At 40.0% G+C, this 15,103-nt stretch overlaps 2 protein-coding genes across 2 annotated transcripts; one reads left to right on the forward strand and one right to left on the reverse strand.

The window, feature by feature from the left end:
* Window positions 1-833: 833 nt before the first annotated feature.
* CUZD1 (CUB and zona pellucida like domains 1) lies at window positions 834-8,046 on the forward strand (the record flags this gene model as incomplete). The annotated part of the gene is made up of 9 exons (XM_084290571.1): window positions 834-915; window positions 2,802-2,937; window positions 3,213-3,427; window positions 4,208-4,352; window positions 5,109-5,329; window positions 5,586-5,758; window positions 6,202-6,587; window positions 6,895-7,160; window positions 7,860-8,046. The coding sequence occupies 9 exons, from the start codon at window positions 834-836 to the stop codon at window positions 8,030-8,032; spliced, it is 1,797 nt and encodes a 598-aa protein (XP_084146697.1). The 3' UTR covers window positions 8,033-8,046.
* On the reverse strand, window positions 8,046-13,651 carry LOC311211387 (ATPase PAAT). The gene is made up of 5 exons (XM_084290070.1): window positions 13,268-13,651; window positions 12,471-12,543; window positions 11,694-11,900; window positions 10,917-11,380; window positions 8,046-9,871 (listed from the first exon to the last, which is right to left on the reverse strand). The coding sequence occupies exons 1-5, from the start codon at window positions 13,645-13,647 to the stop codon at window positions 9,643-9,645; spliced, it is 1,353 nt and encodes a 450-aa protein (XP_084146196.1). The 5' UTR covers window positions 13,648-13,651; the 3' UTR covers window positions 8,046-9,642.
* Window positions 13,652-15,103: the final 1,452 nt, after the last annotated feature.

A 15,103-nucleotide genomic window follows, 5' to 3' on the forward strand; every position in this document is an offset into this window, starting at 1 on the left:
TAGGGGAAGGGCACATCTGTGGCACTGGCAGTAGCACAGCCTGTGGAAGCTTTAAACACGGGCTATCTGCTGCTGCAGTAGGAAATACTCCATATTTAAGGAGCTTTGGTCCTTCAAGAAAGGCAGACAAAGTAGTGTATATATATTGGAGCAGATATTCATTAGGCTCGTGCTCAGAGGAACTGGGGCTCTTGGGATGTTTTTGTGCCTTCTGCTGTGGGACTACAAAAGTTTTACTTACAATGTGGCTGCAGTGCAATGCTGTTCTTTTAAATCTGTGGGTAACATTGACATTGTCTTGTTCACCCACGAATGCTTCAGCAATGGGAAATTATTACTCGGGACAACTCCGCTACGATAGTCCCACTTTATAACCCAAGGAATCTTCAGCAGGAACACTGAGTGCTCTGCCCATGCAACCCAAAAGGACGGGTGTCAAAATAGAGGTGGGAACCACGGAGCTCCCTCTGCCCCACGCTTTGAGATGGACGCGTTGGTCCCCAAAGGGACAGTCTGTCAGTGCCCCCCAAACATTTCTGTTTGGGTCAGACTAATGACAACACACCCGCACAGAGGCTCAGTGAATCAACAGGGAACCGTGCTTTGAACCCATGAGACGCAGAGCTGATGAAAGCATGGTTAAACTTCTTCTACGCAATACACATTAAAAAAAAAATGGGCACACCTGCTACTTTCTCATTTCTATCTGTTAAAAGGAAACAGTAACTGAGAGATTAAGACCTCCCTCCACGATACCATGCAATACAAGATGATTATGAAATAGCAGGAGGTATAAAAGTTAGAAATCCCTACCCTCCCCAGCTGCCATCAAAATGCGGGCACTCAGACGCTTCTTCCTTCTGCCTCTCTTAGCTGCTCTAACTCTTGCTGAAGACAACTCAATAGAATTCTTGGGTATGAAAATAAAACATTTTTCTTCTTCTGTGAATCTTTATTAGTTTCTGTATAAGCTATTCCGTAGGCAACTGAAGGGGAAAATGTAAAACATACCTGTAAGTGTATTTTAATGTACTGCTGCAAAACACCTTAATATGCCAGTAAGTATTAAAAATAAGAGTATCAGAATAAAATGATTGCAATATATGACTGCCTATGACATTTTTTTTTTTACTTAAGAACTTGACTTTGAAGAGATTTTACTCTGGAATGGACATTTGCATGTGTAAGTTAATATTGTATTGGAGTAACAGGACTAAATTGACTTTTGGGGAAACTGCTGCTTTTTAAAAGAGTTTGGGGCATTTTTTCCCCATGTTCAATGAGATGCAATAGGCAGTCATTCGTTGCTTCATTTGGGATTTCAGATCAGCAATTTGCATGTGTAACAGTGGGAAGTGACTGTGGGATAATGGAAAAAAAAATAACTGGGCTACAGGAACCATCCAGAGGGAAGTAGAGTGAAGGCAGGGCAAAACTGACCTCGTAATGCTCTTCCAGCTGGGGTGTTTCATATGTGACGAGAAAGGTGTCTCCTAAACTTTTCTTTTCCCTCTGGAGTTCAGCAGAAAGCCTGACCTCTCTATCTGGGACGGCATACATGGTCTAGGAGGTTTTTCCTGTGGTTTGAGACCACTATTTTTAGATAATGCTAAGGCAGAAAAGAAAACTTAAGCTCAAACTGGATAATAACCTTTCTCTAAAAGTTCCTGTACAATGCCCATTACTGTAAGTACTTCATAACTAATTAACATTCATTAAGTAATTCTAGATATAGCAACTCAGCTTGTTTGTTTGTTTTCACGTTCACCCAGCCCTGAATCCTAAACGCAGTAACAGTCAGAGGGGCAAGACTATGGAGACAAGCCTGCAGTAATAGCTCCCCGTAATGCTCTCCCTGTCACCAACAAATTTGGGTCAGGATATCCTGAACCAGACAGGGAGAGCTATATTTGTGTTTAACAGTTATCAAGGTATTTTTCTTTCATGATTTTGAGCTGTTTTGATATTTTAACATCCACATCACCCTGCAGCAAAGATCCACATGCAAAGAGCCGGTTTCTTTTGTTTCTTTCAAAATCACAGGTTATTGGTTTCGTTTCAGTCCAGTGAGTTCTTGTACTGGAAGAGAACTATTGGCAGGAATGTATGGACCTCTAGCACTTCCTTTCCTCCTCATTTCTTTCTTTTCTGACCTAAATTGCTTTAGTCCATTTACTTATTATTTGTCTGGAAATTATTCTAAACTTTTGATCATCTTTGATCAAAAATGATGATTCATTTAAAGCTTTTCCTTTTTAGCAGTACCATTTGGAGATGGAGGGTTAGAACCGTAGGCAGCACTAAATACACAGTAGTCTCACACATTAACCTTCAGAAACTCAAATCTGATTATTATTATTATTTTATTATTCTCTCTCTGAGTGCTTTGACGTAAAGGGCTGAAACTCAGAAATTGATACAGTGATCTTCAGGAAAAGAGCGTAGGTGGAAGGTTTGAGGTTTGAGATGCTGGTGGTGACCAGCCTTGCAGAAGGGAGTTGTTGAGGTGTCCTCTGTCACTTGGAGTTCCCAGTTTTGCCACTGGCTTCACCTGTGATCTGTGTTTCCCTAACTGTCTTGTCTTCTACTAGTGAAAATAAGGATAAGAAATACTTTCCAATGTTCTTTGATACTTCAGTTTTCATAAACTGGTGCAATAGAAATGAAAAACCCAAATGGTAGAATTTTTTGCATGCTTGCTCTATGGTGGGCTGTCCTGGGGTCATGGCATGGAGGAGGATGAGACCTTACTGCAGGAGGGCCAGCCTTGCAAGCTCTTTGTTGGTGCTCTTCTTCCACAGGTGCACCTCGCTGTGGTGCCTCGCTCACCGACCTCAACAAATCTTTAAAGATCGACCTAAATTCAAATGCAAACTGTGTCTGGCAAATTCAGAGAAATGAAAATCAAACGATTAGGCTCATCTTCTCCTATTTTAAGTAAGTATTCCCTCCGTAAGTTTTGGTATGTTTTCAATGAATTTTAACATAAAAATGTTGAAAATGCATAATAATAGTGAAATAAACTAGTATGGCTAAGCTGAATTTTTACTAATTTCAACTTAAGACATTGCTGCCTCCAAATATTTCTCTGTGTTTGCTTAAGTAAAATGCTTTACTGAATCTGTGTTGTGGACTGCAAAGAGTCTGCATATTTATCAGTGAATTGAGGTAGTTCCCACCATGTTTTTTGTTGTTGTTTTGTTTTTTAATAGATTTTCTCCATCTTCAAGCTGTGAAACAGAAAGTATTAATGTATATGATGGTCCTTCCTCTAATTCACCTCTTCTTGGAAAAGTATGTAACAACACTGATGCAGTCCCAATGTTTGAATCATCTTCAAACAGTTTAACTTTTCTCATAAAAACAAACTCTGTGGCTTTCGCACGAAACTTCTTTGTCTTCTATTACTTCTTTTCACCGGAAACAAGTAAGTCAGAACTTAATGCAATAAAATCAATACCATTTGAATTGTACTATTAAAGGAGGATTAGTAAAGCAAAGTTTGGGATGACAATTAGAGGTTATTCACAGAATCTTTAATTAATCACTCAGCCCTTAGGGAATGGTTTGGGTAAAATCAGCAGAAGGAAGGAGGCAGCAAAACGACAACACATTTGCTGGAGAGCCTAAAAGATGCAGATTTATTCAGAAAAAAAAAAAAAAAAATTAAAAAATTGCAAAGAAGGCATTATGGGACTCTAATTTTATTTAAAGGCATCTACTAAATTTGCTCAGTTTGCAGATGACATAGCATTTGCCCAGAAAAAGAATAAGGCCATCTTGTTGTAATTCCATCCGAGGACTTGTGACACAAGTCAGTGGTGGTCTTCTTTCAACGCATCCCATTTTTGTCCAAGCTGTTCTTATTCTTAAGAAGGAAAGAAAAAGCCTTAGCTTGTGACTAGTTCGTTCCTTTGCTTCTGTTTACCTGAGTGGCATGGTATTAAACTCTCAAAGACTTCAATGTGAGAGAGAAATTCCCACCTCATAGTTTATGCTGCTCCAACATTTAATTAACTTTGCTGCTGAAGAAAAAAAAAAAATCCCTAAAATATATAGAAAAGGTATCTTTAGCACCTTTAATAATTTCCAGAGGAATGGAATCCTGAAGAAATGCTCCTACTAGTGATACAGCTTTAGTTTTTGAGTTTATTTTTTATTGTTATGTATACTGTTGTGTTACCAATGTGTCTTTTCTTCTTTTCAGCACATTGTGGGGGAAGCTTAACAGGTCCCAACGGGACATTTATCAGTCCCAACTACCCATCGTCTTACCCTCCATTTACGTACTGCGTCTGGAACATACAAACTGCAAAAAAATCGAAGATAAACTTAGAGTTTAAGGATTTGTTGTGAGTAAACGCCCTACACTCAACTGTTCTTTGTCATTTTGTTTAGAAACATTGCTTTAAACACAGCAAGCAGAAGTGCTTTTAGAAATCTGTAGACATGTAAAACCAATATGATTTACTGACTGTTATGATAGATAATCATGCTCCAAATCGCTGTACAGTTCTCTATAGCTACTGCAGAGCCAGTCAGTGAAACACAGAAAGCTTTTCAGGTGCCTAGCTGTGAGGTGTCCACAAGCTAGCCTGAATTTAAATCCAAAAGCATAAAGCTTTTCCTACATAAGGAACATGCTTAAAACAGGCATAAAAAGGACAAAAGCCTTCCTTTTCCTCTGGTGATGCACATAAGAGACGTCAGAGATCCACTTGAGTTAAACCCACACTTTAAAAGCTTTTCTTTATTTTAATGTGATTTATTTCCTTTAATTTATTTGAAGGTGTGGTTATTTTTATTGAGTAATTTACCTTCAATATATAGTATCAGAACTACAAAAATGTAGCTATCTCTGTTGAGAGCACTAGCAAAATTTCTATTTCAATGAGAGTAGAATCATGCACTTAATTATTTATTACCTAAGAGTTTTCCATGTTTCATTTATTTTTTAATAACGTTGATTTGCGTGTTCTTTTATTCTCCACTCTTCTATTTTAATTGAGTGGGACTTGTCAGTTGCTATCGGTACTGAATCCTTTATCCAATATGAGCGATGTTCTCTACACTCATGTTTCCTATCATTATTTTTTCTCTGTCTACAGCCTGGAACTGGATCAAAACTGCCAATTTGACTTTCTGGCAGTCTATGATGGCCTCACCACGAACACTGGCTTAATTGGAAAAGTATGTGGCGTTTCTCGGCCCACCTTTCAATCTTCTTCAAACGGCATGACGGTTGTGTTGTCTACAGACTACGCCAACTCCTACAGAGGATTTTCTGCTCGGTACACCAGCATTCTGCCAGATCCCCCAGAGCCTGACAGTAAGTGTATTTGCTTCTCACTTCCACATATGAACCTTCCCTTTTGTAAAAAATACAGAGATCTGACAAAAGTGACTGAGGATTTAAGCCTTCATAGTGGTAGCCACTCTTTAAGTACAAAAAAAACCACCACGCATTAGTCTCACTTATAGAACATAAGTTATTTTGTGACCTATCTGCAAAACAAGGCTTGTTTTTGAGTCTTTTTGGTCCTTTTTTTTGTGATAACTTATTTTAATTTCTCTTTCAATGGCAGCATCGCTTACATGCTCTTCAGACAGACTGGAAATTGTGCTGAGCAAGGACTACCTGGACTCCCTTGGCTACAATGAAACTCACTTGTACCTGAACGACCCAACCTGCAGGCCAATTTCCACAGATCCCGTGATCTTTTCCTTCCCATTAAGCAGCTGCGGAACAATTAAAAAGGTAAAGGGGGAAAAAAGTTCTGCGAATAAGCCAACAATAGCTTGGGAATGACGAGAGCTTGTCAGAACAGTTTATTTTGCTTCATTCCCTCTACACCCAGATCATCCAAAGTAACACAAGGCTAGGTACATGACTCCAACATCCCCTGCAAGTGACACAAGTCAGAAGGAGATGGAAAAGACCCGATGATGGCAAGGTTCCTAGGAGCTCGTTAAGAGCATCGTTTAGATAAGGGTGACTGAAATGGAGCTTTGATACTTTCCACACTCTGTGCAATATTCCTTAACCTGCTGCATGGGTCTGTTCAGCATTTAGGACACATAGGTAGGAGGGCTGATGATGATTTTTTTGGTTGCAACACATTTCATGCAGCTTCCTAACGCACTTGCCTTCCACTGCAGTACCCATGTAATCACAGCTACTTCATACTGTTCCTTTTACAGGATGAAGGTCACCGCATCACTTACACCAACATCGTAACTCTCTCTGAAACCGACACGATTATCACACGCAAGAAGAGGGTACAGATCGTTGTAAAGTGCATAATGGAAAACAACTCAACTGTAGAAGTCATTTACGTAACAGAAAATAACCTAATCAAGAACACGACCTCTGTGGGAAGATACAACGTTAGCATGTCTTTCTACGACTCAGATTCATTCTCCAACCCTGTGCTTCAGTCCCCCTATTATGTAGAGTTGAACCAAACTCTTTTTGCTCAAGTCAGTCTTCATTCCACCGACCCAGATCTTCTGGTGTTTGTCGATACCTGCGTAGCATCTCCACAACCTGATTTTGGATCAGTAACATATGACTTAATCAGAAGCGGGTAAGACTTTACAACTGTCTCATACTACGTGAGAAAATGTAACCTCCATATCAAAGGTCGTTCTTTTGTCTCTTCTCCGCTTGTCTTCAGGAGACCATGGTTGGAAGCTAAATTTCATAGAAATATAAAGGCATTACAAGGCAGGAAAGAAGCGTACCACATTACAGTGTGAGGGGAGCATCACTGTATGCCCACATTAAAAAAAAATAAATAGCCCTAGTTAAATGTTTTGATTACAGCTAAGAATATTTAAAAGAATGTTTTTTGTATGCAGACCACTTTAACATATCTGTAAATTCTGTTGCAGCTGTAATAAAGATGACACTGTGGTAACCTACCCACCCATTGAGCACTACGGAAGGTTTAAATTTAACGCCTTCAAGTTCCTGCGGAGCTTTTCATCAGTTTATCTCCAGTGTGACGTTTTGATTTGTGACAGTACCACAAACTCCCGCTGTACTGAAGGCTGTATCTCCAGGCAGAAAAGAGATGCTTCTTCATACACTTGGAAAGCCAAGACTGTAGTGGGTCCTATCCGCCTGAAGAGAGGTCTCAGGGCTGCCGATCACTCAGGTAAGAGGGGTGCATAAACTGAGAATCTGATTAAGCTCTCTTCCTTGGTGTAAATCCAAGCACAAACCTTCACCTGAGAAAAGTGTGTTAGGCCATATGCTTTACCATTACTCAGGCTCTTAATACTAATACATTAAACGTTTATTAACCTCTCAACTTTAGCAGCACTTTAAACATATTCCCATTTATTTTAATGAGTGAAAAAAATTGCAACGATATGCTAGAAACAGGACACATTTACAAATGAAAAAGTTTCTAGTGCAAACAGATCACATTCAAGGTATTATAAAACATATTAATTCCCATAGTGTCCTTTTCATGATTTACAGGAAGATAACCAGCTTTACCAAGGACCATCTAGTCAACTCTTAGAAGGTACAGGGTTAGAATTGCAAGTTCCTTTTTGCCCAGCATTGCTTCAGCAATGTATCCCATACCCATTTCCGAAGATAATGATAACACTGATGGGCAAGAACTTGACCGCAGTGATACAGAAGTATTTAACAACATTGTGATGCTATTATGCATTATCATTTTATTATAAAATTTTACAGCTCCTCTTCAGTACAAGTTCAGAATTTGCAAATCAGTATGGTCAACCCCTCAGAAAAAATATCTGAAAAATGCCAAACCTTCACTGAAATGACACAGTATTCAGAAAACTTTAAACATGCCACTTTCTTTTTTTCCTCTACACAGGAACCCTCACTAAAACAGATGCTGAAGAAACCTCAAACCGGCAAGGAAAGAGCTTCTACATTCTTTCATTTGTAGCTTTGATTTCAAATGTTATTATTGTGGTAGCTACAATACTAAAATATTACAGACGCCAGCCAGCATATGGCTACCAGAAAATCCAGAGTTCATATTAACTACTTTAGGATGTTGTGAATTTGTGCCAACTTCCGTTCAGATTTGTCAGAGGGGAGAGGGGAAAAAAAAAAACAAGCCAACGAACATACTCAATAAACTAACAGCCCCAGAATGCAACAATGCTTGGAAACACTTCAACCTTTTTAATTATAAAAAGAGAATCACCTCGACTGTATCTCAAATTGAGTTGAAAGAATGCTGGTGTCTACATCAGAGTGTTACTGTTTAGAAAGCATCCAAAAGTAACTTTAGAAGTAATTTTATACCTCTGAAGTATGAGAATTTAGGTCCTTCTTCAAAAAAAAAAATCTTTTTATATTTTCAAATCACTTTGAAACAGTACTTGGCATGAGCTATGTTGAGGGACGTCTATGAGATATTTGTTCTATACAAGTTGTCCTGTCTTTGCAATCTACTTTTGTGGGTTGCTGATTGTCTTCAAAATACATCAGTTTTCTTGGAGTAGAAGAAAAAATTAGGTAAGCTAGGTAAAGAGCCTGGATTGTACGTGCCTACTACATGCCTCCACCTGTTCACTTAACACGTGCTTCTCCATCTATAGCTTTTGCTCAAAGCATTTTAAGACACCAAATGCAATCACTCTATGTTCAACTTAGGAGTCCACTGTTAAGTCCCTGTACAGTCAAAGTTAAACGGTGCACCCCAGATTTCAAAGAACAATTATCAAAATGGAATATGAAGACCGACCTCTGAGACATACTTGTACCTCCTCAAATGACAGCAGATCTGATTCAAAGAGATTACAGTAAACATGACACAGTAAGAACTACTTCTTTGGCCTAAGATTGCTGAAATGCAGCAGAGCCTAACCCAGCACATTCTGTTTTGCATAGGAGGTCCCCCTGGGGAAGGACCATGAATGAAGTACTTTCTTCAGATAGTGAAACATGGATAAACACAAGTCTGCCCTGTATACATCTATTAGAGTTGTTCCTGCGTGGCTCAATTTATAAAGGAAAAAGCCTAACATCCCCATTTTAGACATCACTTATGGAGCCTATGTTGCTAATTTTGGTGCCTGTACAGCCAGGAGGGCTTTCAAACCCAGGTTAAGGATTCTACCTCTCTACACCTGATTTCTTGCAGAGTTTAAATGAAGCAATACAAGTACTACCATTCCTTTCACAGCTGGAGTAATAAACCACTTCAACAGCAGTCCCATTAGAACAATCCAAAGCCACAAGGAAACCATGTTGCTTTCCAGGGGTAACACATTACACACAAGACAGAAGAAAATTGAATTAATTACATGTACTTAAAGAGAGAAGCTGTAACTCGGTTTATTTAGAGTGTTCCTCTCTATTGTTCAAACTGAAAGTGGGAAACTGTGTTTTACAAGGCTTTTAGCAACGCTCTTTAAATAAATAAGCCACAAAGGGCATACAAAATTCTTATTTAGGAAAACCAGACGTTCTTATGATCTTTCATAAAGCTAACAACTGTGTACAATAGTGGATAGAATTACAGTAACAAAATGCAAGTTAACAACACTGAGGTTCTTTATGGTTATAACTCCATAAATACTTAGCTTTGTAAAGAGTAATTGCCCTTAAAAATACTTATATTGGAGTTCTACATCTATATACATTTATCTTTCTCCATTAGAGAACCCCTCACTAGAATCATAGTGTGCTTGTGAAATTTTGTTTTGCTTTGAGTTCTGAACCAAGTCCATTAACAGAACCATTTTATTATCTATGTGCGTCTGAAGAGCCTGGATTTGGCGATCAATATAGTCCATTAGTTTTTTCTCCATCAGATCCATATTTTTTGAGATGATCTTTTCCAAATAGGAGCAAATAGGCTGCTGTTCTACTCTGTAAAAAGAGCAAGTTAAGAATCAGTATTTCTTAACAAGGGGCAAAATAGCAATCTGTGTACTTGAACTTCATTTAAGTCTAACATCTCATTTTGTAGACAATGGGTTTTGGATGGTATTAGGTTTTTAGCATAAGCAAAGTATCTTTCCTGTCTGCTACGTTTTAAATGTGAGATTTTTTTTTTAATAAACAAGAAGATATACAGTCACCATCTTTCTACCTTACTTTTTAAAAAGGCTGTTATACATTAGAAGGAGCAGTTATGAATAACAAAATCCATATAGCTCAGCAGTATAAACAAAGTTCGAACAGCATCAGCATGACAGGCTTCATTCTTTCCAAGTACAGTGTTTCCAGAGCTACATACACTATGCATTATTTATTTCCACACCAGTAATCGTTAAAAGCACTGTACTTTCCCAGGCCCTGGAGATATTCGAGCATTATTAGAACTCTGCCTCCTAGGCAACACTCCTACATCTCACCATTTCTTCTACGGTTCTTTGGGTATCTGTCAAACTGTCCACACTGCTACAATGAAGTTCGCACTGTACAAAGAAGTGAGGAAGCACAGGAAAGACTGATGGCATGAGATACACCGAGGACAGCAGAGAGATCGTGGCACAACATGAAAACAAGGATGGGATGACAATTTAGGAGACAGAAGCAGTTGAAGTGAAAATGCAGTAACAGAGGAGAAAGACCTACTAAATGCATGTAACTGAACAGAACCACCACACATTTTTTAAACCATAAAAGGTGGAAGGCAGGAGAAAGAAAAGATGCACAAAGAAGACAAAAATAATTTAGCAAATCAAATGATTTTGTGGTTTCTTTTAGAAAAATCTTATCTTTGAGCAACTCATCTGAAAAACTGTAGTCATGTTTGTCACCACAGTCTTCAAAAATCACATATTTTAAGACTCGCTATTGCTGTTAATGAGAATAAAATGCTTTTTTAAAAAAACAAAAACAAAACAAAAAAAAAACTTGCTCATACAGACAAACTATTACTACACTAGGCATATCAAACTTAACTTACCGAACAGCCTGAATGCCTTCTTCTTTAGTCACTGTATTTTTACTGAGATGCCTATCACCGTCTTTTAGCCGAAGATGATTAACCTGGCTACAGATGTTTTGAAGAAAAGGAAGAAGCACCTGTGGACTAGCTACGTTTTGGTTAGTTTGCTCCTGCATAAGCAAAGATCCCATGACTTTAAGATCGTTTCTGAAGTCAACTGTATTTTGTTGGGTAGTAAATCCTCCAGAATCAGAAACATTCTTTCTTTCAGGTACCTGCGCGTTCTGATCAAGATTTATTTTTGAATCTTCACATACTGTTTCGCTTGTTAAAGGATTTTTGACAGATAAAGATTCACTGGCTGATTGATCCTGCGACATCTGAACAGTCGCACCATGTAATCCATCTACTGGATTCTCATCTCCAAAGTCTGAATTTTTCCCAAAGATCCAACTAAGTTTGTCTCCAAGAGGTAAACTGTTCTGATGGCAAGAAAAAACAACAATATACTTAAATATTAAAATAGACTGAAAATTATACCATAACAACTAGTGTATACTTCAAAACTCTAGTAATTACAGTATTCTAATAGTATAATACAATGACTTTAAAAATATTTATGAATTTTATTCCTAGGGAAAAGCAGAGGGAAATAATTAAACCAGGATTAAGGCGGCAGGAAGTCTAGGTAAAAAACCTTATTCACCAAATCTGTTTGGAACATGCTTGACCATTATGGAAGGCAAAGTCATAGATCGATACTATTCATGTTTATGGAACAGCACAGTAACTTACTTTCTGCTGATATCGGACCATGTCCATGAGTTGCTGAGCACCAGGAGACAACTTGGATCCCATAGATTCCATTATAGTCTGCACTCTGTCTAGATCTATGCTCGATCCTAGTGAAGGAAAATCAGTTGCTAGTTTTGCAGACACTGTTTTCACTTCTACAATTATTTTACTGATGAGTACCCTTTGTTTCTCACCAATGGAGAGCAGCTATCACAAGAAGGAAAAAAAGTATTTTGGTTAGGGGAAAATAAATGATGTTTTCTTTGTATGAATATGTTGAACTCTTTTCCAGGGAAATAAAGTTGATTTCTCCTTGCCATTACTCTTAGGAGAATTCTGACTGGAACAGAAGGAGGTTGCATGACCTTAAGATCAACAAGCTCCTCATCTTCAAAGTACTTAAGACAAGCAGTAGCTGCACAGATTTTCCTAAGATTATTTACCTGCATCACAGAGTTATTATTACTAGCATACAGTAACACAGAGTTTACAATTCTAATTATATAGCAACTGTAGTTTACCTGTAATTTATCTGGTTTATGTTTTCTTTTTCTCTAATAGGATATCTTGATCATATATATTAGGTCTTCATAAAAAGAAGATCATGATCCCAAATTAAGATACCTATGAAGACTATGCATCATGTAACTGATTTTACATTTTATATGAACTGATTACTGCATAAAAATATCTGTAATTGAGTAAGAGCAATGCAATTTAGTCAATTAAATGATTAAAGAGACAATGAAAATTAAACAGCTATGTTGAACTCCCTACCTTAATTCTACAGGAGGCTGCCGGGCATTCCAGTTTCAGATACTTTTTGTATAAAGTAACCTTTTCAGTTTCACTACAAAAATAAAATAAGCAAGCTGTGACATCACTAATACAAAGTTACTTTTAATTTCATTGAAATACACAGTAGCAGTAGACATTCATATAAGAAACAAGACAGGCTCAAACACATTTCTGCTGTGGTACAGCAGTTTTAATGCTTATATTCAACTTGTATTGAAGCCGATCAGACAGGTGTATAAGAAGCGATTTGTATGTGTACGTACATTATCTGCTAGAGCAGCTTTTGGGGTTCAGTACGTTATTCACACATCCTCCCTGAGGCTCTGAGTCGGTTGTTTTTAATTAGTTAATTAAGCAGATGTGCCACGTAACGACTTAAAAACAAAAGAGAAAAGACATTGTTTTTAACTCCCCCGGCGAAGCACGGAAGGCAATATCGAAGGGGAAAACAAAAACCTTTTATTTTTCTATTTTTCTCTCTTGTTCTTGAAGCCTGAGGTGATTGCATACCAGAGACGAGACCTCCTGGCAAGCACCTGCTAGGAGAGCCCCGCTAAGGTTAAACGGGACAGGAAAGGAGCACGTACCCTTGTTGCGGTCTCACCCAGCAGCACTTCAGAGTAAGATTTTATAGCGACTGAAGCGTTTCGGTGGCTGCAGAGCCACAAAACCACGACTACCCCCTAACCCCCCCCCCCTTTACCTCGCCCCCCAGCACCGCTGAGGCGCCGCCCGCGGCCAGAAGATGGCGGCGGGGCGGGAGCCCGCTCACTCACCCCCCCGTCCCCGCGGAGCCCAGGCTCTCTCCGCGGCCGGTGCCGCAGTACTCCTCGCCCGCGTACACCTCCATGTTGCGGGCCTCGCTCACCACACCGACTGCGGCCACCTCCTCGGCGCCGGGCGGCCGGCATTGCAGCTGCAGCACGCAGCCCGCTTCTCCCCCACCGCCTCCCGCCGCCTCCACCACCACCACCGCCACAGCCTCGCTGCCGCCGGGGGAAGCGCCGCACGGCCCCGCCGCCTCGCCTCGCCGCACGCACAGCACCCGGGCTAACTCGCCCGGAGGCGAGCAAGGCCACGAGCACCCCACGGCCACGCCGGGAGGCTCCCCGGGGCCGCCGGGGTGCGGAGCGGCCGCCCCGCAGCCGCTCGCCATCGCCCCGCCGGGACGGGGAGGGAAGGAGGGAGGGAGGAGGGCGCCCTAACATGGCGGCCACTGCGCGCATGCGCTGGGGGTGGGCGCTGTGTGAGGAGGCGGCAAGAGGGCGGCCGCTGTCAGGGCGACCCTCATCAAGGGAATTAATCCCTCAGGCATCGAGCTCACGGGTCGGATCCGGGGTCTGCGTTGAGGGGCTCGGCTCCAGGCTCCTCTCGCCCCCCGGGGGTCCGTGGCGAGCAAAAGACCCCTGCTGTGGATACCGGGGGGCTCGGTGCGCCGTGTGGGCAAGCGCGCCCGTGGTTCCTGTCAGTAAAAATAAATAAATAAATAAACAAACAACCTGAAACCGCTCTTCCGGACACATAAAAAAGCCCTAAAGTGTGCCGGTGCTACAGAACTTGATAAAATGGGAAAATTTGGAGTACCGCAGCCCCGTTTCCTGCGCTGCGTGCTAGTAGTGTGTCACAGAGGAAGGGAATATAAATTAAAGATTGGGTTCATTTAATTTTCAGTAAGGTCCCGGCTTCTGGAGTCGGGGAAAGTTTCTCTTGATGCTACGGTACAGATGTACCCAGGGAGTGTGGGTATCGGGTCTCCCAGTCCGCCTGGTGCTTTGGCTGAAGCAAATTAATTAGCTGCTTTAAATAGAAAGAAGGGCTTGAACAGGCTTTACACAAGACAATATTACAAACACTGCTGGGATCTCTGCTTTTTAAAAAAATATATAAAAAATAATTAAGCCACTCCTTTATGTGCATTACTACTGGAAAAAAACAATGGATTTGTTCTATTTTAATTTAAAATGAATGAATTAAAATTAATTAATACAAGTGCTTTAGCTTGAATACTGTGTTGTGTACTATGTTGCCTCCTATTTGAGTTTCTAAATGTGCATGATACTTCTGAAGTGCATTGCAAATTCACCCAGCTTTAGAAGTATTTTTTTTCTGCTTTGGATGATGATGTGGCTGCATGATGCCTCAGAAGATTATTCTGATCACGGAAAAGTGATGAGGTCCTCAAAAATACAGACCTTGGGTGAGGAAAATTATCTTTAATGCAAATGCAACTGGCTAAAATCCTTGTGTGATATATGTTTGTGGGATTTCCATGTGTTCGTATGCGCTGCATTTTTGATATTTTTAAAGTAAAGATAAAATAATGAAAAATAAAGAGCAAGATGAAATTTCAAAGAGTAGATTTTACTGATTTGATGGTGGCCAGTATAAATATCCTAATTATTGTATCCACTGGTAGCAACGTTTTATGTTCCTCATCTCATATAATCTCCAACTGTATCTCAGGTGGTATCAGCCTAAATCTTTTGGAATAAACCAGTTTGGTCCTGACACGATTTATCTGCCCGTCTCCAATCGGTATTTCGGAGTGTGCTGCTTTTTATTTGCGTTAAGCTGCCTAACCAGTTTTCTCGCGAGCCTAATGGATGAAATTT

The sequence above is a fragment of the Netta rufina genome (assembly GCF_964035555.1).
Source record: "Netta rufina genome assembly, chromosome: 7".
NCBI lineage: Eukaryota > Metazoa > Chordata > Aves > Anseriformes > Anatidae > Netta > Netta rufina.